The sequence below is a fragment of the Nerophis ophidion genome, linkage group LG26 (assembly GCF_033978795.1).
Source record: "Nerophis ophidion isolate RoL-2023_Sa linkage group LG26, RoL_Noph_v1.0, whole genome shotgun sequence".
NCBI lineage: Eukaryota > Metazoa > Chordata > Actinopteri > Syngnathiformes > Syngnathidae > Nerophis > Nerophis ophidion.
Genome location: NC_084636.1, coordinates 1834998 through 1859686, shown reverse-complemented (window position 1 = coordinate 1859686; position 24689 = coordinate 1834998). Strand labels below are relative to the sequence as shown.

General features: G+C 41.1%; 1 protein-coding gene across 10 annotated transcripts in view; it reads right to left on the bottom strand.

Annotated features, from left to right (window-relative positions):
* The window catches only part of eps15l1a (epidermal growth factor receptor pathway substrate 15-like 1a), a 99170-nt gene that overhangs the window by 57687 nt on the left and 16794 nt on the right, over positions 1-24689 (bottom strand). For 4 of the 10 annotated variants that reach the window (XM_061888947.1, XM_061888949.1, XM_061888951.1 and 1 more), the window contains exons 5-14: positions 17376-17600; positions 17196-17321; positions 17066-17125; positions 10337-10579; positions 10110-10267; positions 9817-9973; positions 6496-6558; positions 6365-6385; positions 959-1044; positions 513-545 (exon numbers count right to left, since the gene is read on the bottom strand). In XM_061888947.1, coding sequence (XP_061744931.1) covers positions 513-545; positions 959-1044; positions 6365-6385; positions 6496-6558; positions 9817-9973; positions 10110-10267; positions 10337-10579; positions 17066-17125; positions 17196-17321; positions 17376-17600 — 1172 coding nt within the window. Of the gene's footprint in view, positions 1-512; positions 546-958; positions 1045-6364; positions 6386-6495; positions 6559-9816; positions 9974-10109; positions 10580-17065; positions 17126-17195; positions 17322-17375; positions 17601-24689 lie in introns of all 10 variants that reach the window. The other 6 variants (XM_061888950.1, XM_061888953.1, XM_061888952.1 and 3 more) reach the window with 5 other exon arrangements.

Genomic DNA, 24689 nt, shown 5'->3' with positions numbered 1-24689 from the left:
GACTGTTGAAGGACTGAAGCTCTACATAAAACAAGAATGGGAAAGAATTCCACTTTCAAAGCTTCAACAATTAGTTTCCTCAGTTCCCAAACGTTTATTGAGTGTTGTTAAAAGAAAAGGTGATGTAACACAGTGGTGAACATGCCCTTTCCCAACTACTTTGGCACGTGTTGCAGCCATGATATTCTAAGTTAATTATTATTTGCAAAAATTAAATCAAGTTTATGAGTTTGAACATCAAATGTCTTGTCTTTGTAGTGCATTCACCTGAATACGGGTTGAAAAAGATTTGCAAATCATTGTATTCTGTTTATATTTACGTCTAACACAATTTCCCAACTCATATGGAAACGGGGTTTGTATCTAGAAAGAGTGGTCCTAAAGAGAGAGGCATTTTTCGGAGGTCTCAAGAAGGTCAGAAATACAATTGTGTGTGTGTGTGTGTGTGTGTGTGTGTGTGTGTGTGTGTAAAAAATGCCAGTCCAGGTTCAGTGGGTGACTTGTGTGATTACCTGATAGTATTCCACTGGGTAAAGGCAAGAGTGCTGACGCAGCATATGGAGAGAATAAGTGATGAGCAAACAAAATACACACACACATTGAAGTACATGTGTGTGTGTGTGTGTGAGAGAGAGAGAGAGAGAGAGTGGCTGGTGGGAGATGACCACACGTGAGGTAGGTGGCAGTATGGTGAGGGAAAGTATTCGGGCTCCTCAACTAACTTGATTGCTTTTTTGAGAAAAAAATCACGTGACTGTTACTGTCATGCTCGTCCTGTTTGCTTGTTTTCTTTTACGTTCGTTTCGCGTTAAAAGTCTGCTGGGGTCGGGGGGGCGGTTTGCGGACAGCGATGACGTGGGCGGAGAGATGGGTTGGTATATCTTGGTGGTGTCAATAACGACTGATCAAGGTTACGGCCTGGAATGGAATATTCCATGTGTGACCACGGCGGCCTCACCTCTGCAGCTGGGCGATCTCCTGGCTGATGTCGTCCAGCTCCTTGATGCCCGTAAACTCGCCTGAACCCACCGAGCTGGAACTGTCCTGGGTGGGGAGACAGCAGACACAAGTTATCAGGGAGGGCACCAGCAGCTCCATGGGGCCGATGGAAGGAAAGTGGAGGGAAAGGCCGCCGGTCCATAGAAAGGAAGAGCACAGAGGATTGAAGATGAGGGTTGCAGAGGAACACTTGAGAGGGGGACCAAACAGATGCCTTGGAGAATATTCAAAAAGCTTCCGAGTGCTTAACAAATAGAACCTAAGTCAGGGGTCGGGAACCTTTTTGGCTGAGAGAGCCAAAAAGCCAAATATTTTAAAATGTATTTCCGTAAGAGCCATATAATATTTTTTTTAACACTGAACACAACTAAACGCTTGCATTTTTAATTAAGACCAACATTTCTAGAGTACAATAGGTCTTATTCTTTGTAATAACATTGTTATTCTGAAGCTAACTGTGGAGGGGGCGTGGCCCGCGGGCCTGCAGCCAACTGGGGTGTGCCAGGACCGGCCTCGAAATCAGCGAGAGCTGCGTAGACGGCCCACCTGAGCCTTGTTATCTAATCACCTGTCGCTCTGTTATAAGCAGCAGCCAGGGGGAGAGACGGGGTTGGGGCTGGAGCCAGAGCGCGAGCGAGAACGAAAGAGAAAAACACAATTGCTGGAAAGCAACTGAGGGACTTATTGAAAAATAAAACAACCCTGAAACGGGCTCTCATGTCGGCGCTTGGTGGTCTGAAGAACCCCCAGGAAGACAAGCCCCAACCTAAGCTTTAATAAATAAATAACTTCTTAACGCAACTTCTTGAACAGGTGCGGTAGTAAACGGATGGATGGACTAAAAATGCATGAGAATGTTTTATGTTTTGAACATTATTTTTTAACATTTATTACAAGCCAGATGCAGTCATCAAAAGAGCCACATCTGGCTCGCGAGCCATAGGTTCCCTACCCCTGACCTAAGTCAATGACTCATTCAATAGAGGGGCTTCATCCTTTCAAGGCTGCCTACGCTCCCAGCTCTGTGACAGCAAACTTCAACCAAGTTGTTTGGAAAAGCTAAGAACCAGGAGGACTGGACTTCCACACTGCAAAAAGTGAAATCTAAGTAAGATGAAATATCGGTAATAAGGCTGATATTTGCTTATTTTCTGTCTGATAAGATCATTCTTCTCACTAAGCAGATTTGATGTTTGAGTCTTTTAATTGTTTTAAGTGTTTTGCTCCTAAATGATGTCAGTAAGATATTCCAGCTTGTTGCTGAGATGTGATGACTTATAATGAGTAAAACATGCTTGAAAGTAGAACATCAAGTGTTGCAAAGCTGTCATCAACACTCACAAGTAGAAAACTACTTTTTTCAAGTAATCATTTCTTACTTCCAGCATGAAAAAGAAAATCCTGATGCCGAGCGCACATCATAATGTCAAGATAATAGTACTAGCATTTACTTCATTTAACAATATTTGTTAACATAATGAGCAAAAAGGTCTCATGTTTGTTTTTCTCCCAAGAAAAGTGCACTTGTTATTAGTGAGAATGTACTTATTTGAAGCTTTTTTGGGGTCCATTGAGTTTAGCTCATTTGACTTGTTTTGGAAAGTCTTGACAAGCCGAATGTTCTTGTTCTATTTGTCACGACCGGGTCGCATCGTGGTGCGGGGTTCGTTCTCCCAGGAAAGCAGACAAGCTTTGGACACAGCGTGCAGGTAGGAAATGATTTATTTATAAATGACTCAGACGGTAACAAAGAAATAAACGTACACATAGCACTTGAGGCAAAAAAAAAACTAAAAGAGCTAGCATGGGAGCTTAAAGGTAAAGAGCCTAGCGTGGAAGCTAGCAGGTAGAGAGCAGGAAACAAATGTCATCACTTGTGCAAAAACAAACTAGGAAGCCAGGCCGAGTGAGGCCAGGGCATGGACTAAATAGCCCTCTGATTAGTGCCCGGGCAACAGGTGCACGTCCCAAACACTAACCAGAGGCAGGTGAATGTAATTTGCCGTCATGGCAACCAAGACACACAAACTCAGAAAGTGCTGAAAACACAAGTGAAGGTAAATAAAGTAAGATCCGGGCAGCGGATCATAACACTATTGGCAGATCATTTTGCTTAGTTCAAATAAAATACCCCTCATTTTTGGATTTTTTTCCTTGTTTTAGAACACTGACTTTTTTTGCAGTGTTCTTTCACTTCTGTCACGGTGCATTGTATACAGTACAGGCTTTAAGTTTGGACTCACCTTCTCCTCATTCAATGTGTTTTCTTTCTTTTCATGACTATTTACATTGTAGATTGTCACATCAAAACTATGAATGAACACATGTGGACTTATGTACTTAACAAAACAATTGTGAAATAATTAATACATGTTTTATATTCTAGTTTCTTCGAAATAGCCACCCTTAGCTCTGATTACTGCTTTGCACACTCTTGGCATTCTCTCTATGAGCTTCAAGCGCACCTGTGAAGTGACAACCATTTGAGGTGACTACCTCTTGAAGCTCTGCCAAGTGGGCAGAGTGTCTGCCCTGAAATGGGTAGGTTGTGGGTTCAAACCAGAGACTATAAACAGGGGAGCCATTACCTCCCTGCTTGGCACTCAGCATCAAGGCTTGGAATTGGGGCTTAAATCACCAAAAATGATTCCCGGGCGCGGCCGCCGCTGCTGCTCACCGCTCCCCTCACCTCCCAGGGGGTGAACAAGGGGATGGGTCAAATGCAGAGGACACATTTCACCACACCTAGTGTGTGTGTGTGTGACTATCATTGCTACTTTGACTTAACTTTTAACTCTTAAGTTCTCACTCCAATGTTTTGAAGAATTTTCTGCCAAAATGTTAAGTTTCCTCAGTTGTGAACTGAACTTGGGGGCTGTTATGGTGTCATAGTCAGGCCGGCTTTGGCCCGCGGGCCACAAGTTGAAGAAAGGCCATCTATGATGTCATAATGATGTGTGTGTGTGTGTGTGTGTGGACATCTTATATGTAGGGATGCACCGATTAATCGGTAACCGAATATATTCGGCCGAATATGGCAAAAAAAGCCACATACGGCCATCGGTGGAATGAGTTAAAAACAAGGCCGAATAGTGGCGTGTGACGCAATTTTTTGACGCGGTGACGCAATCAACCAACGTGCAGTGACGTTGGGATATGTTGTGTACCTGTATAAGTGTATGAGGTTACAATGTTGTGTACCTGTATAAGTGTATGAGGTTACAAACACACACTTATTGAGATTTACTTGAGCCTTCTGATTACATTATTAGCATATCTAGTGTGGCTAAGCAGACTTTTGCCAAAAAGACAATAATTCATTTGTTGTGGGTTTATCCACTTTAATGCACTTTATTTTTTTGGAATGCATGTTTTGTTTGAAGGCCTAATATAAATGAAAAACTTTGTGCTTTTTTTGAAAAGCAAAGGCTACTGGAATATTAAAAACATGTCAATATTCAATAAAAAATTACTTTATTTGAAAAACATGTGTAAATATTTATTCTGGGCTATTTATGCAATATTAAAAAAATTGTGAAAAACTGCATTCATTATTCGGTATTTGGCATTCGGCCAAGCTTTTAAATTTTATTCGGCTTCGGCCACAAATTTTCATTTCGGTGCATCCCTACTTATATGTAATAGAAATGTTTAGGGGGGTGAATGGTGTGTGTTCATTAAATATATATTTTAATACTGTATATGTTCTTTACAGAAAATGAGCCAAAGCCAGTGAGTTTCAGTTTGAAAAAGTGAATTGTGAAGTGAATTATATTTATATAGCGCTTTTCTCAAGTGACTCAAAGCGCTTTACATAGTGACACCCAATATGTAAGTTACATTTAAACCAGTGTGGGTGGCACTGGGAGCAGGTGGGTAAAGTGTCTTGCCCAAGGACACAACGGCAGTGACTAGGATGACACAAGCGGGAATCGAACCTGCAACCCTCAAGTTGCTGGCACGGCCACTCTACCAACCGAGCTATGTATTAATTGTATATTTTTTCTTTTAATAAAAATTGAAAACGGGTCCCACAGACCCGAACACCTACACAAGGGTTAAGAAACTCCACCCGGACACCCCCACAAAAGAGGACCTATCCGGTGAAAAGAGGAGGTATGGTCAGTCAATCGCTACTAGCATGCCTTGGTGTGCATTGTTTTCACAACGTGCGGTACGCTACTTAATATGTCCATGTGGAAACTCGTTCGGTACACCTCCCAACCGAACAGAAACCCCCGTACCGAAACGGTTCAATACGAATTCACGTACTGTTACACTCCTACTTGTGAGTGTTGATGACGCAGCTTTGCATCAGTTGATATTCTAGTTTCAAGCATGTTTTACTCATTATAAGTCATCACATCTCAGCAACAAGCTGTAATACTTTACTGAGATTTTACAAAACCCTTAAAACAAGTAAAAGACTCTAACATCAAGTCTGTTAAGTGAGAAGAATGATCTTATCAGACAGAAAATAAGCAAACATCATCCTCGGTTGGCAGAGTGGCTGTGCCAGCAACTTGAGGGTTGCAGGTTCGATTCCCGCTTCCGCCATCCTAGTCACTGCCGTTGTGTCCTTGGGCAAGACACTTTACCCACCTGCTCCCAGTGCCACCCACACTGGTTTAAATGTAACTTAGATATTGGGGTTTCACTATGTAAAGCGCTTTGAGTCACTAGAGAAAAGCGCTATATAAATATAATTCACTTCACTTCACTTATTTGAGATATTTCATCTTACTTAGATTTCCCTTTTTGCAGAGTACCTTGAAGTGAAAGGTAAATGGGTTATACTCGTATCGCGCTTTTTTACATTTTTTAAGGAACTCAAAGTGCTTTGACATTTTGACATTCACACATTCACACACTGATGGAGGGAGCTGCCTTGCAAGGTCCTAACCAGGCAGGACCCATCAGGAGCAAGGGTGAAGTGTCTTGCCCAAGGACTAGGATGGTAGATGGTGGGGATTGAACCAGGAACCCTCAGGTTGCTGGCACAGCCACTCTCCCATCTTCGCCACGCCGTCCCCTTTTCTACCTCGAAGGTAGAAAAGCGCTTTACAAGTATAACCCATTTCCCATTCTTTCCACAGCATTACCCTAAAAGGGTGGTAAAGGCTGCAGACTCCCAGCAGGGACACAGCTTCCTCCTGCTTCATTACTTTCCTCCACAGACGTTGAACTTTCTCTCGGTTGCGCCGCCTCACACATTTACACGAGCATGCATTCGTGACGTCCGCAAAGAGCCGCGTAAAAGTGGCTAATGTGGTCTCTGTGATTTGCGACGCAAAGACATGTTCTTCAGAAATGCTTTCTGGCGATTCGGAGTGAAAGCATTTCGAAGCGCTCCAAAGTTACCTACCCACAACTTGAACATTATGGCCTAGGAGGGTGAGGGAAGAGCAGAAAGATTAGGAGCAGAAGAGTTAGCAGCTGGGACGTCGGTCAAGCACACTGCAGCACATTTCTACAGCTGGCAGAAGACACACTTACCCTCCTCATCTCCGACAGCGCGGCTATTTCTGATCCCACTGGCGTCAGGTACCCCGACATGCTCTGCAGCACAAATAACACAACTATGATGATCACCAATTCAGGCTCAGCACATTCATTCACAGATGTGTGTCCTTTGTCTAAATCAGGGGTCTCAAACTCAATGTACCTGGGGGCCACTGGATGCAGAAACTGGGTGAGGCTGGGCCGCGAGAAAATATTTCTTAAAAAAATCTAACCTGCACTTTTTAATGAATTCACCTTCTTTGAATGGCTTTCCCGCCCGAGCAACATACTTGCCAACTCTCGCGATCTTTATGGGAAACACCCGACTATCAGTGCCCCTCCCGACAATCTCCAGGGGCAATCATTCTCCTGGTTTTTACCCGGCTGCCTTTAGCGTCCTCTACAACCTGCCGTCTCGTCCGCTTTTCCACCATACAAACATATTGTATGAGGCTTCTGCAGACCCACGGAAGTGACTGCAAGACATACTTGGTCAACAGCCATACAGGTCACACTGAGGGTGGCCATATAAACAACTTTATCACTGTTACAAATATGCGCCACACTGTGAACCCACACCAAACAAGATTGGCAAACACATTTTGGGAGGACATCCACACCGTAACACAACATAAACACAACAGAACAAATACCCAGAATCCATTGCAGCCCTAACTCTTCCGGGCTACAATAGGGGGCGGGGTTGGGGGTGGAGCGGGGGTGTATAATGCAGCCCGGAAGAGTTTGGGCTGCATGGGATTCTGGGTATTTGTTCTGTTGTGTTACGGTGTGGATGTTCTCCCAAAATGTGTTTGTCATTCTTCTTTGGTGTGGGTTCACAGTGTGGCACATATTTGTAACAGTGTTAAAATTGTTTATACGGCCACCCTCAGTGTGACCTGTGTGGGTGTTGATCAACTAGGTCTTGCAATTGCTTACTGCGTCTACAGAAGTCAAATATAACTTGTGGCTGGGCTGGCACGCTGTTTGTATAAGTTGTAGAGTATCACTAAAGACAGTGACTCCACGGTGAACCCTTAATATTGTTGTTTGGGTGAAATTCGGGAGAATGGTTACCCCTGGAGGGGCACTGAAAATTGGGAGTCGCCCGTAAAAATCGAGGGTACACAAGTATGACGCTGTAAAGCGCCATTCATCAAAAACTTGCGGGCCGCACCAACATTATATTTTCATATTAAGGTGTGAGACCCTGGTCTAAAAAGTGCGGCGTCAAAACAGTGTCAGAATGACCGCACTGAGCGTGTGCCAGGGTATCACACTGACAACTCTGGTAATCCATCATTGAAATAGGTAATGTCATCATTTATTAGGCTGCAGTGTAAACTATGTACAGGCAATGATAAGATACTTTAATATTGGGTGATTTTGTCTTAAGGCCCAAGCTGTTTGTTTACATGCTTTTTTTTATTTCTCTTTGCGATTTGGGCTTATTGGACCCTAATTAGAATAAAAACAAAGAATCATCTTTTGATATGATGTACTTAGTCCATAACTACACAAACATGTACTTCATGTTTAGTAACATGCTAATTCTTATTTTTACACTTTTTTTTCCAAATGGCATTACCGTATATGTTATACTCCTCTGACACCACCAGATGGCAGTACAAGTGTCCACATAAGTGGCCATATGGCTCCAATTCAGTAGTGTACACCATTTTGGACATAAGAGCTAAAAGGTGCTGTCCACGCATGTGGCCACTAAGCCTTTAGAGGTTAGATTCTAATCCATGGAAGTATTATTGCGGCAAAACAATTTGCAAATGCATTTCTCAATTTGTATACGTCATCCACGTCTCTGGGTTCTAATTTGTCCGTCTGTGTTAAGAATTGATTTGTGTGTCTTGAGTGGAAATCTGTGTGTCTGTGTTCAGATTTGTGTGTGTGTTTGAAAACAAACTGTGAGGCTGTGGTGTAATTTTTATGTCCGTGTTCAGATTTATGTGTTTGTGCAAAAAACAGCCTGTATGGCTGTGGCGTGATTTGCGTGTCTCTGTTGAGATCTGTGTGTCTGTGTTTAGACTTGTGTGTTTGTGCAAAAACAATCCGTGGGACTGTGGTGTGATTTGCGTGTCTGTGTTGAGACCTGTGTGTCTGTGTTTAGATTTTTATGTGTGTGTGTGTGTGTGTAAAATCAATCCGTGCGGCATTGGTGTGATTTGTATGTCTCTGTTGAGATGTGTGTGTCTGTGTTCAGATTTGTGTGGTTGTGTAAAAACAATCTGTACAGCTGTGGTGTGATTAATGTGTCTGTGTGTGTGTGTGTGTGTGTGTGTGTGTGTGTGTGTGTGTGTGTGTGTGTGTGTGTGTGTGTGTGTGTGTAAAATCAATCCGCGTGGCATTGGTGTGATTTGTATGTCTCTGTTGAGATGTGTGTGTCTGTGTTTAGATTTGTGTGGTTGTGTAAAAACAATCTGTACGGCAGTGGTGTGATTAATGTGTGTGTGTGTGTGTGTGTGTGTGTGTGTGTGTGTGTGTGTGTGTGTGTGTGTGTGTGAATGTGAGTGTGTGTGTGTGTGTGTGTAAAATCAATCAATCCGTGCGGCATTGGTGTGATTTGTATGTCTCTGTTGAGATGTGTGTGTCTGTGTTTAGATTTGTGTGGTTGTGTAAAAACAATCTGTACGGCTGTGGTGTGATTAATGTGTCTGTGTGTGTGTGTGTGTGTGTGTGTGTGTGTGTGTGTGTGTGTGTGTGTGTGTGTGTGTGTGTGTGTGTGTGTAAAATCAATCCGCGCGGCATTGGTGTGATTTGTATGTCTCTGTTGAGATGTGTGTGTCTGTGTTTAGATTTGTGTGGTTGTGTAAAAACAATCTGTACGGCTGTGGTGTGATTAATGTGTCTGTGTGTGTGTGTGTGTGTGTGTGTGTGTGTGTGTGTGTGTGTGTGTGTGTGTGTGTAAAATCAATCCGCGCGGCATTGGTGTGATTTGTATGTCTCTGTTGAGATGTGTGTGTCTGTGTTTAGATTTGTGTGGTTGTGTAAAAACAATCTGTACGGCAGTGGTGTGATTAATGTGTGTGTGTGTGTGTGTGTGTGTAAAAACAGACTGTTTGGCCATGTTGGGATTTGCGAGTGTGTGATGAGATTTGTGTGTTTATGTAAAAACAATCCATGCGGCTGTGGTGTGATTTGTATGTCTGTGTTTAGATTAGAGTGTGTGTGTGTGTGTGTGTGTGTGTGTGTGTGTGTGTGTGTGTGTGTGTGTAGAATCTAGTCCAGATTTAAAGTAGAGTTGTCTTTAATCCAGAGTGTAAATTTATGCAGGCATAGATTAAGGTGTGATGAACATACTGGGACTGGAGTTCCTCTCTCAGAAGGTGGGATCATGTCGGCCGTCAGAGTCTGAGGGGGGTCCACACCCTTGCTGACCTTCAGCTGGATGAGATGCATGGCGAGGGAGAACTGCTCCCGGGTCAACTTGCCCATCTGCCTGGTGTCGGCCAGAGCCCTGCAGGGGGGGGAGTGACAGAGATTGACAGGCTTTGTCCTCATCAACCTGACATGGGACGTCCTAAATGTCCACGCCGTGTGTCCAGAACGGAATGATCAATAAAGATGGCTACCAGCGAGCCCAGCAAACCTACCAAATGTGTGCGAGGACGCCCTGGGAGAGTCCAGACTGCATGAAGATCTCCTTCACCTCCAGTCCGCTCACAAAGCCATCCAGGTCGGCGTCCGTTTTCAGGAAGATGTCGTCATAGCGACCGCGGTCTGGCACCGGGACCACCCAGTTGAGGGAATGCTGCACGTACGAGAGAATGGAGATCGTGCGTGGGGACACGTTGGCGACGGCCGGCTTTGAGTCTGTTACCTGTCCAGACTTGAGGGAGTGTTTGGGGGACAGGCTGCCCGTGCTGTTCAGGGAGTTCATGCTCCCGTGTGACGGCGTGGAGCGCAGGGAGTCTTTGGGGGGCGGGGGGCTGGCGGGGAGAGAGGGCGCGCCCCCACCCACCGAACCCAGGCTCCTTTTCCTCTTGGACAAAGGGATGAGGGTGGAGGGCAGGTGGACCGGGACAGGCTCCTTCTCCAGGGCCCGGTACACCAGGTGCATGGCCTGCAAGACCCAGACACACAGACCCTGTGAGTTGGACATCTAGACATTGTGACGTCTCCCAGTGCTATCACTATGCAGGCTAAGGTATAGTGATACATCGATATATCGCACCCGCTGTATATCAACTATATTGCGGGTTTGTCTCCGTGCGATGTAGAAAATGACTATATGGTGATATTGGAGTATACTTTCTCAAGCAGTTGCTTTTAGCTGCTGGCCTTACACTACAGGCTCTTCTCACTCTTTCTTGTCTCTGCCCCTCCCAGAGACATAAAACAAGCACACCTTCTTACATACGTCACATACGTATACGCCCTCGCGGAGCAGAGCGATAGCGGCATGGGTAACGCTAGCTGTGGTGCGAGTGGTAATACAAGAGAAAGAAGGTGCAAATCTGGTAATAAATGAAGGAAGAATAATTAATTCCCAAGAAAAACAGCATCGGGGTCCACCGTCTGGCAGTGGTTTGGCTTCAAGCGGGAAGATGTTGAACAGACAACCGTAATATGTCAAGTATGCGGCAAAAGCGTTGCTACAAAAAGTAGCATTACTGTTAATTTGTAGCGTCATTTGAAAAGTCACCCACTCGAGAATGAAGAGTGCTTGAAACTCCGCATGTCAACATCTCCGTTCGATGCCACACCAACAAAATGCCAAAGCAACTACTTCCAGATCAATACCATATGAAAAAAAAACAACAACAGAAGGAGATAACGTCTGCAGGAACCTACCAAATAGCGAAGGACATACACTATTTGAGATGCACCTCATTTTTATTTGACACGTATTGAAATATCTTGTGTGACATCATGCACAAAAGTGCACTTTATTTGTTTTAAACTATTGTAGTGGCGTTCTGTACAAAAAGTGCACTTTAATTGAGTGTTGTTTTTATATGTCATTGTGGAGAGACACAGCCGACGGGCAGACAACGGGCGGAACCTAGCAGCGCGGGCCCACCTGGAGGCCAGGAGGCGGGGCATGCGGCGGCGAGAAGAGGCGTGACACACGCGAAGCGACACTGCAGCGGCAATCTAAGCCAGGTGCGTATACTACACACCTGCACACAGTCTGTCTATCTGCGGGTAGAGTACAAAAAGGGCAAGGGAGCAGCACGGAAGAGGAAACGCCGGCCAGCAGACAAGAAGCGCGACAACCCACCCCACGCGAGCAATGACACACCCCCGCAGTGGACGCAAGCCCCGGACGCCAAAAGGCGTGCAGCGGCAGCAGACAAGCCGGAAGAGCGCACTGAAAAGTGACGCGACCAAAGGGCCAAGTGACAGCAGATTTATTGTAATAATAAATCAAGATCAAAACTTTTACGATGCGTCTTGTGTCAGGTGTCCCCGCAACCCACACGAGGACGGCAGGAAGTCCGTCACATCATGCACAAAAGTGCACTCATAGCTTGTTTTAAAATGTCTCTGACAATCTTGCACTTTCGGTTTTGGAAATGACATGAATGTTTGTGTCACTGCTTAATAACTGCTTAATAAATACACTTTTAGTTGTGATTTCCCTCTCTGCATGAAAGTTTAAAAGTAGCATATATGAATGCAGTATGAAGAAGAATGTATGAATGTAGACACATAGAATCATCATACTGCTGTCATTATATGCATCAAGTATTCATTCAAAGCTAAGGCAAAATATGGAGATATTTAGGGTGTATCGTGACATGGCCCAAAAATATCAAGATATTAAAAAAAGGCCATATCGCCCAGCCCTAATGCAGGCCTCCAATTGTACGTTTTTAAGGTCAAGGCAAGTGTTGCCTTAAAGGAGTCCTCACTTTAGGGCACCAAGGCAAACATTGTTTTCATTCCAGGCAGGGGCTCCAAAGCCTGCATGCATACATGTTAAATCATTACTACCTTTTGATAGAGGGAAGTATTTTTGTTGTATTATTTATTTTTTAAGTTATGTACATGTAGATGCTATATTGGGACAGATCCATTAACAGTTTGAGCAGAAATATGTCGTATAGGAATTAATGACACAAAATAAAGCATTAACAAAATGATGCGTGAAATGGTTTTTAAAGTAATACCTTTGTGACATGAACAAAAATGTAAAAAAAACCATAGTGTTTACTTTTTGATATTAAAATGAAACACAAAGCAGTTTGGCTAATAAAGACAAAGTCTAATACACAAGATGTGTTCTTCTCTAGCGCCCTCTTGTGGTTCAGTGCAACAGTTTAGCCAACAACAACAACAAGAATAAACATGAGTGACAGCGTGTTTCTTCACCTCATTAACTCTACGTCACAGCAGCTGATGGATGCTGTGTTGTCAAAATGAAAGCAACATCATAGTTTTTCTCCTTTGCTGCACACTTTTAGTGTGGGGACAAGTGTCTCCAATATTGTCCACACCTGTCTCCATCTAACAGCAGCGCGCTCTTAAACACACGGCGGGAAGCCAGGGATAAAGACCGTAGCGTCTCGGAAGAGTTGGTGCTGCAAGGACTTCTGGGAATGTGTTATGTTGTGTTTATTGTTTAATATCATCCCGAAATGTGTTTGTCATTGTTTTTCAGTGTAGTCTCACTATGTGGCAGAGGTTTATGACAGTGTTGGCGTTGTTCAGACGGCCACCGTTAGTGTGAAGTGTGGCTGTTGACTGAGTATACTCCGAGGGTGAGATGAACGGTGTTATTACCAGAGGTGGGTAGAGTAGCCAGAAGTTGTACTCAAGTAAGAGTACAGTTACTTTACAGATGTATTACTCAAGGAAAAGTAAGGAGTAGTCACCCAAATATTTACTTGAGTAAAAGTAAAAAGTATGCTGTGAAAAAACTACTCAAGTAACTTGTTTGTTTAATGATTACGGCAACAAATAATGCACAAAAACATAAAAATAGCAACGAGCAAATTCAGAGCCAGGAATATCTCTTAAGCAACTAAAACAATATTATATATTAAATAATACTACATTAAAGTAAAAAAAATAAGGCACATTAAGCCACAATAACTTAACAGCACCATAGGCTCAGTAGGCATTGATTGATTGATTGATTGATTGATTGATTGATTGAAACTTGTATTAGTAGATAACACAGTACAGTACATATTCTGTACAATTGACCACTAAATGGTAACACCCCAATAAGTTTTTTAAAGTTAATCAATTACTCAATAAATGACCAAGTCGAGGTGATCTACCTCACATATACATATTCATATACACACATATCATATATATATATACACACACATATCATATATATATATATATATATATGTATATATATATATATATATATTAATGTATATATACATACATACATAAATGTATATATACAGTATATAATTTTTATTTTTTGCTGTTTTTGTTGACATGTTAAAGGTGTTTTAATGAATATACATGCATGTTTAACACATATAGATTCCTATCTTTCATGAAGACAAGAATATAAGTTGGTGTATTACCTGATTCTGATGACTTGCATTGATTGGAATCAGACGTCCACGTTTTCAAATGGAGGAGAAAAAAAAGTTCCTCCTTTCTGTCTAATACCACATGAAACTCGTTGGTTTTTGGCATCTTATTAGTCCAGCTTCCATATTGGTTTTTATACACTTTACAATAAATACATTGGCGGCAAACTCCGAAGTTTGCTAGCTTGTATGCTCTGGCTTTCGGAGACTCTTATTTTGTTAGCGCAGGCGCGATGGAGCGGCACTTTTATTGTGAAGACAGGAACTGTGCGATCAGTCTTTAGGCTTTTGACGGGAAGTACGGTTGAAATAAAAAGTGTCTTTTTTCCTTTACACTTTTGATTGATTCATTGAAACTTGTATTAGTAGATTGCACAGTACAGTACATATTCCGTACAATTGACCACTAAATGGTAACACCCCAATAAGTTTTTCAACTTGCTTAAATCGGGTTTTACGTGTGACGGTCATGTGACCGCCTGGCTCTGTTTGATTGGTCCAACGTCACCAGTGACTGCATGTGATTGGTGAAACGCAGGCATGCGTAGTTCCTACATTGAAAAACCAAAACAAACATTAATAGATGGATAAAAAAAAGTAGCGAGCTGAATGTAGATAAATGGAGCGGAGTAAAAGTAGCGTTTCTTCTCCATAAATATACTAAAGTAAAAGTAAAAGTATGTTGCATAAAAACTACTCTTAGAAGTACAATTTATCCCAAAAGTTACTCAAGTAGATGTAACGGAGTAAATGTAGCGCGTTACTACCCACCTCTGGTTATTACTCCATGAATAGATTGTTAAGCGACAAAAGTGCGCGTGTGTCTGATTTTGTGTTGTTAAAGATGAATAATAATAGAGTTTTTTGTAATTTATAAAGGAGACAGTTACCGTCTGGAATATTATCTTTATTTATCATTATACCGTTGCTCAATATATCACTCGTCCGTTGCCGCAAATGTAATCTTTTAGGGCATTACGGCAAATAAAATGGCGTCGGGGCAATTGTCACGATTGCCGTGGTTAAATTCCAGCCCTGTCTATGGAACCACTCTTTGAAGATGTAAGTGCGTGTTGATAAATATTAAATTGTAATTGGTAATAAAATCAATTTTTTTATATTGCAATATTTAAAAATGATTATGATAACTGTAGTCCAGTTGTAATGTCTTGTTTTATAATCAATATCGTGTGCATGTATGACACTGAGTTGCAGTTACAGTTGCAAGTCTCGGACCTTAGATGGCAGTAATGTATAGTTTCTAAAAAGTAGTAATGTTGCAAGTATTGTATTTATTAAACACTGGCTGTTTGATGTACATCTTAGTTGTACAAACCCCAAAGGCGGTGAAGTTGTCACGTTGTGTAAATGGTAAATAAAAAGAGAATACAATGATTTGCAAATCCTTTTCAACTTATATTCAATTGAATAAACTGCAAAGACAAGATATTTAACGTTTGAACAGTAAAACTTTATATTTTTTGCAAATATTAGCTCACTTGGAGTTTGATGCCTGTAACATGTTTCAAAAAATACTGAGAACGTTGAGGAATGCTCATCAAAGACTTATTTGGAACATCCCACAGGCGAACAGGTTAATTTGGAACAGATGGGTGCCATGATTGGCTAGAAAAGCAGCTTCCACGAAATGCTCACTCATTCACAGACAAGAAGGGTCACCACTTTGTCAAAAATATTTGAGCAAATTGTTTAAAAACAACATTTCCCAACCAGATATTGCAAGAAATGTAGGGGTTTCACCATCTATGCTCTGTGATATCATCAAAAGGTTCAGAGAATCTGGAGAAATCACCGCGCATAGGCCATGAAATTACGGACCTTCGATCCCTCAGGCAGTACAGCATCAAAAAGCGACATCAGTGTGTAAAAGATATCACCACATGGGCTCAGGAACACATCAGAAAACCACCGTCCGTAACTACAGTTGGTCGCAACATCTGTAAGTGCAAGTTAAAACTCTACTATGCAAAGCCAAAGCCATTTATCAACAACACCCAGAAACGCTGCCGGCTTTGCTGGGCCTGAGCTCATCTAAGATGGACTGATGCAAAGTGGAAAAGTGTTCTGTGCCCTGACGAGTCCACATTTCAAATTGTTTTCGGAAACTGTGGACATCGTGTCCTCCAGACCAAAGAGGAAAAGAACCATCTGGATTGTTCTAGGGTCAAAGTGTAAAAGCCAGCATGTGTGATGGTATGGGGGTGTATTAGTGCCAAGGCATGGCTAACTTACACATCTGTGAAGGCACAATTAATGCTGAAAGGTACATACAGCTTTTGGAGTAACATATGTTGCCATCCAAGCAACACTATCATGGACGCCCCTGCTTATTTCAGCAAGACAACGCTGTTACAACAGTATGGCTGCATAGTAAAAGAATGCGGGTACTAGACTGGCCTGCCTGTAGTCCAGACATTGAAAATGTGTGAAGGCTAAAATATGAGACGGGAGACTGTTGAACAACTTAAGCTGTACATCAAGCAAGAATGGGAAAGAATTCCACTTCAAAAAAGTGTCTCCTCAGTTCCTAAACCTTTACTGAGTGTTGTTAAAAAAAAAGGCCATGTAACACACTGGTAAAAATGCCTTTTTTGCAATGTGTTGCTGCCATTCGATTCTAACCTCATGATTACTTGCCAAAAATAACACATTTTCGCAGTGTGAACATGAAATATCTTGTCTTTGCGGTCCATTCATATCAATATAAGTTGAAAAGGATTTGTTGTATTCACTTTTTATTTACTATTGACACAACCTGACAACTTCACTGCTTTTGGCTTCTGTACAATTAAAGTCTTAAAATTGTCTTTAGCGTGCAACCCTATGGTGCATGTATAGATTTTTTTAGCCTGACAGGCATTTTGGTGAAGTATGCAAATGACATGATGACATCATCCAAAGCGACCCACCACCACCACCACATCATTGCAGTCATGTGGGAAACAATGTGAGTGTACCTAATGTTGTGGCCGGTGAGTGTGTGCTATCGGGGATAAACTGGAGAGGAAGACGACACTCACCACGGCAAACTCGTCCTTGTCCAGGTGTCCATCTTTGTCGATGTCGCTCAGGTCCCACACCTGCCAGCACGGAGTAGAAGGATGAGACTCGTGACAAGGACGTACCAAGAAGTAAAAATGCGGTTCAAACCTTCCCGAGGATGTCCAGAGACAGCTTGGAGTTGATCAGGACGGGTCGCACCTTCTCCCCCGACAGCAGGCCGTTGATCGGCGACAGACTTTCAAAGATCCCATCGAATTTGCTTTTCTCCTCCGGCTGAAAAACAGGTGTTAGTTCCCCGCGGAGCGAGGGGCAAAAGTGCACTCGTACCCTGACGGCCCAGTGAGCTTCTGTGGAGCCGCCCAGGGAGGGGCTGCCGGTGTCCTTCTGAAACGACAACGGTTCTCTTTTCAGCGTGCTCAAGTCAGAGGGTGGTCCGGGTTTGAGAGTGGGACTCACAAACTTGGGGGGCGGGACGGTGACGTTGAGGCTGGACAGGCTGATGTCATGGCCGCTCTGCGCGCACGCCACAAGCCTCAGAGCCACGTAGAAGCCCTGGCGGGAGGGAGAGGACAACGTGACTTGGGGGATCAAATACCCTATTTTTCAAGTTATATTACACGCTCCGGAGTATACGTCGCACCGGCCGAAAATGCATGATAAAGAAGGAAAAAACTAGGGATGCACCGATTAATCAGTAACCGAATATATTCGGCCGAATATGGCAAAAAAAGCCATATGAGTTAAAAACAAGGCCGAATAGTGGCGTGTGACGCAATCAACCAACGTGCAGTGACGTGGTGACGTTGGGATATGTTGTGTACCTGTATAAGTGTATGAGGTTACAAGCACACACTTATTGAGATTTAGTGGGGCCTCTGTTTACATTATTAGCCTGTTGTGTAGGCTACCTGTATAAGTGTATGAGGTTACAAGCACACACTTATTGAGATTTACTTGAGCCTTCTGTTTACATTATTAGCATATCTACTGTGGCTAAGCAGACTTTTGCCAAAAGGACAATAATTCATTTGTTGTGGGTTTATCCACTTTAATTTTTTGGGGAATGCATGTTTTGTTTGAAGGCCTAATATAAATGAAAAACTTTGTGCTTTTTTTGAAAAGCAAAGGCTACTGGAATATTTAAAAAATGTCAATATTCAATAAAAAATTACTTTATTTGAAAAACATGTCTAAATATTTTTTCTAGGCTATTTATGCAATATTTAAAAAATTGTGAAAAACTGCATTCATTATTCGGTATTCGGCCATGCTTTTAAATTTTATTCGGCTTTGGCTTCGGCCACAAATTTTCATTTTGGTGCATCCCTAGAAAAAAACATATATACGTCGCACTGGAGTATAAGTCGCATTTTGGGGGGAAATGTATTTGATAAAATCCAACAGCAAGAATAAACATTTGAAAGGCAATTTAAAATAAATAAAGAATAGTGAACAACAGGCTGAATAAGTGTAGGTTATATGAGGCATAAATAAGCAACTGCTATGTTAACCTAACATATTATGGTAAGAGTCATTCAAATAACTATAACATATAGAACATGCTATACCTTTACCAAACTATCTCTCACTCCTAATCCATAAATCCCATGAAATCTTCTTCCTGGATGTGGCTTCTAAACAACTCTGCCAACTCCAAAGGTATGCGCCGCTTCCTCTTGTCCTTTTCTGCTGCATATTTCTCATCTGTTGTGTTGTTGTGAATGACATCATGGATGTAACATCAATGTAAAAACAATCATACACACACAACACATATCATCTGTTGTGTTGTTGTGAACGACATCATGGATGTAACATCAATGTACAAACAATCATACACACACAACACATCTCATCTGTTGTGTTGTTGTGAACGACATCATGGATGTAACATCAATGTACAAACAGTCACACACACAACACATCTCATCTGCTTGTGTTGTTGTGAACGACATCATGGATGTAACATCAATGTACAAACAATCATACACACACAACACATCTCATCTGTTGTGTTGTTGTGAACGACATCATGGATGTAACTTCAATGTACAAACAATCATACACACACAACACATGTCATCTGTTGTGTTGTTGTGAACGACATCATGGATGTAACATCAATGTACAAACAATCATACACACACAACACATGTCATCTGTTGTGTTGTTGTGAACGACATCATGGATGTAACATCAATGTACAAACAATCATACACACACAACACATATCATCTGTTGTGTTGTTGTGAACGACATCATGGATGTAACATCAATGTACAAACAATCATACACACACAACACATCTCATCTGTTGTGTTGTTGTGAACGACATCATGGATGTAACATCAATGTACAAACAATCATACACACACAACACATATCATCTGTTGTGTTGTTGTGAACGACATCATGGATGTAACATCAATGTACAAACAATCATACACACACAACACATCTCATCTGTTGTGTTGTTGTGAACGACATCATGGATGTAACATCAATGTACAAACAATCATACACACACAACACATATCATCTGTTGTGTTGTTGTGAACGACATCATGGATGTAACATCAATGTACAAACAATCATACACACACAACACATGTCATCTGTTGTGTTGTTGTGAACGACATCATGGATGTAACATCAATGTACAAACAATCATACACACACAACACATGTCATCTGTTGTGTTGTTGTGAACGACATCATGGATGTAACATCAATGTACAAACAATCATACACACACAACACATATCATCTGTTGTGTTGTTGTGAACGACATCATGGATGTAACATCAATGTACAAACAATCATACACACACAACACATGTCATCTGTTGTGTTGTTGTGAACGACATCATGGATGTAACATCAATGTACAAACAATCATACACACACAACACATCTCATCTGTTGTGTTGTTGTGAACGACATCATGGATGTAACATCAATGTACAAACAATCATACACACACAACACATATCATCTGTTGTGTTGTTGTGAACGACATCATGGATGTAACATCAATGTACAAACAATCATACACACACAACACATCTCATCTGTTGTGTTGTTGTGAACGACATCATGGATGTAACATCAATCTACAAACAATCATACACACACAACACATCTCATCTGTTGTGTTGTTGTGAACGACATCATGGATGTAACATCAATGTACAAACAATCATACACACACAACACATCTCATCTGTTGTGTTGTTGTGAACGACATCATGGATGTAACATCAATGTACAAACAATCACACACACAACACATCTCATCTGCTTGTGTTGTTGTGAACGACATCATGGATGTAACATCAATGTACAAACAATCATACACACACAACACATATCATCTGTTGTGTTGTTGTGAACGACATCATGGATGTAACATCAATGTACAAACAATCATACACACACAACACATCTCATCTGTTGTGTTGTTGTGAACGACATCATGGATGTAACATCAATGTACAAACAATCATACACAACACATATCATCTGTTGTGTTGTTGTGAACGACATCATGGATGTAACATCAATGTACAAACAATCATACACACACAACACATCTCATCTGTTGTGTTGTTGTGAACGACATCATGGATGTAACATCAATGTACAAACAATCATACACACACAACACATCTCATCTGTTGTGTTGTTGTGAACGACATCATGGATGTAACTTCAATGTACAAACAATCATACACACACAACACATCTCATCTGTTGTGTTGTTGTGAACGACATCATGGATGTAACATCAATGTACAAACAATCATACACACACAACACATCTCATCTGTTGTGTTGTTGTGAACGACATCATGGATGTAACATCAATGTACAAACAATCATACACACACAACACATGTCATCTGTTGTGTTGTTGTGAACGACATCATGGATGTAACATCAATGTACAAACAATCATACACACACAACACATATCATCTGTTGTGTTGTTGTGAACGACATCATGGATGTAACATCAATGTACAAACAATCATACACACACAACACATCTCATCTGTTGTGTTGTTGTGAACGACATCATGGATGTAACTTCAATGTACAAACAATCATACACACACAACACATCTCATCTGTTGTGTTGTTGTGAACGACATCATGGAAGTAACTTCAATGTACAAACAATCATACACACACAACACATGTCATCTGTTGTGTTGTTGTGAACGACATCATGGATGTAACATCAATGTACAAACAATCATACACACACAACACATATCATCTGTTGTGTTGTTGTGAACGACATCATGGATGTAACATCAATGTACAAACAATCATACACACACAACACATCTCATCTGTTGTGTTGTTGTGAACGACATCATGGATGTAACATCAATGTACAAACAATCACACACACAACACATCTCATCTGCTTGTGTTGTTGTGAACGACATCATGGATGTAACATCAATGTACAAACAATCATACACACAACACATCTCATCTGCTTGTGTTGTTGTGAACGACATCATGGATGTAACATCAATGTACAAACAATCATACACACACAACACATATCATCTGTTGTGTTGTTGTGAACGACATCATGGATGTAACATCAATGTACAAACAATCATACACACACAACACATCTCATCTGTTGTGTTGTTGTGAACGACATCATGGATGTAACTTCAATGTACAAACAATCATACACACACAACACATGTCATCTGTTGTGTTGTTGTGAACGACATCATGGATGTAACATCAATGTACAAACAATCATACACACACAACACATCTCATCTGTTGTGTTGTTGTGAACGACATCATGGATGTAACATCAATGTAGAAACAATCACACACACAACACATCTCATCTGCTTGTGTTGTTGTGAACGACATCATGGATGTAACATCAATGTACAAACAATCATACACACACAACACATATCATCTGTTGTGTTGTTGTGAACGACATCATGGATGTAACATCAATGTACAAACAATCATACACACACAACACATCTCATCTGTTGTGTTGTTGTGAACGACATCATGGATGTAACATCAATGTACAAACAATCATACACACACAACACATATCATCTGTTGTGTTGTTGTGAACGACATCATGGATGTAACATCAATGTACAAACAATCATACACACACAACACATCTCATCTGTTGTGTTGTTGTGAACGACATCATGGATGTAACATCAATGTACAAACAATCATACACACGCAACACATATCATCTGTTGTGTTGTTGTGAACGACATCATGGATGTAACATCAATGTACAAACAATCATACACACACAACACATGTCATCTGTTGTGTTGTTGTGAACGACATCATGGATGTAACATCAATGTACAAACAATCATACACACACAACACATATCATCTGTTGTGTTGTTGTGAACGACATCATGGATGTAACATCAATGTACAAACAATCATACACACACAACACATATCATCTGTTGTGTTGTTGTGAACGACATCATGGATGTAACTTCAATGTACAAACAATCATACACACACAACACATATCATCTGTTGTGTTGTTGTGAACGACATCATGGATGTAACATCAATGTACAAACAATCATACACACACAACACATCTCATCTGTTGTGTTGTTGTGAACGACATCATGGATGTAACTTCAATGTACAAAAAATCATACACACACAACACATGTCATCTGTTGTGTTGTTGTGAACGACATCATGGATGTAACATCAATGTACAAACAATCATACACACACAACACATCTCATCTGTTGTGTTGTTGTGAACGACATCATGGATGTAACATCAATGTACAAACAATCACACACACAACACATCTCATCTGCTTGTGTTGTTGTGAACGACATCATGGATGTAACATCAATGTACAAACAATCATACACACACAACACATATCATCTGTTGTGTTGTTGTGAACGACATCATGGATGTAACATCAATGTACAAACAATCATACACACACAACACATCTCATCTGTTGTGTTGTTGTGAACGACATCATGGATGTAACTTCAATGTACAAAAAATCATACACACACAACACATGTCATCTGTTGTGTTGTTGTGAACGACATCATGGATGTAACATCAATGTACAAACAATCACACACACAACACATCTCATCTGCTTGTGTTGTTGTGAACGACATCATGGATGTAACATCAATGTACAAACAATCACACAAACAACACATCTCATCTGCTTGTGTTGTTGTGAACGACATCATGGATGTAACATCAATGTACAAACAATCATACACACACAACACATATCATCTGTTGTGTTGTTGTGAACGACATCATGGATGTAACATCAATGTACAAACAATCACACACACAACACATCTCATCTGTTGTGTTGTTGTGAACGACATCATGGATGTAACATCAATGTACAAACAATCATACACACACAACACATATCATCTGTTGTGTTGTTGTGAACGACATCATGGATGTAACATCAATGTACAAACAATCATACACACACAACACATCTCATCTGTTGTGTTGTTGTGAACGACATCATGGATGTAACTTCAATGTACAAACAATCATACACACACAACACATGTCATCTGTTGTGTTGTTGTGAACGACATCATGGATGTAACATCAATGTACAAACAATCATACACACACAACACATATCATCTGTTGTGTTGTTGTGAACGACATCATGGATGTAACATCAATGTACAAACAATCATACACACACAACACATCTCATCTGTTGTGTTGTTGTGAACGACATCATGGATGTAACATCAATGTACAAACAATCACACACACAACACATCTCATCTGCTTGTGTTGTTGTGAACGACATCATGGATGTAACATCAATGTACAAACAATCATACACACACAACACATATCATCTGTTGTGTTGTTGTGAACGACATCATGGATGTAACATCAATGTACAAACAATCATACACACACAACACATCTCATCTGTTGTGTTGTTGTGAACGACATCATGGATGTAACTTCAATGTACAAACAATCATACACACACAACACATGTCATCTGTTGTGTTGTTGTGAACGACATCATGGATGTAACATCAATGTACAAACAATCATACACACACAACACATATCATCTGTTGTGTTGTTGTGAACGACATCATGGATGTAACATCAATGTACAAAGAATCATACACACACAACACATATCATCTGTTGTGTTGTTGTGAACGACATCATGGATGTAACATCAATGTACAAACAATCATACACACACAACACATCTCATCTGTTGTGTTGTTGTGAACGACATCATGGATGTAACATCAATGTACAAACAATCATACACACACAACACATCTCATCTGTTGTGTTGTTGTGAACGACATCATGGATGTAACATCAATGTACAAACAATCATACACACACAACACATCTCATCTGTTGTGTTGTTGTGAACGACATCATGGATGTAACATCAATGTACAAACAATCACACACACACAACACATATCATCTGTTGTGTTGTTGTGAACGACATCATGGATGTAACATCAATGTACAAACAATCATACACACACAACACATCTCATCTGTTGTGTTGTTGTGAACGACAT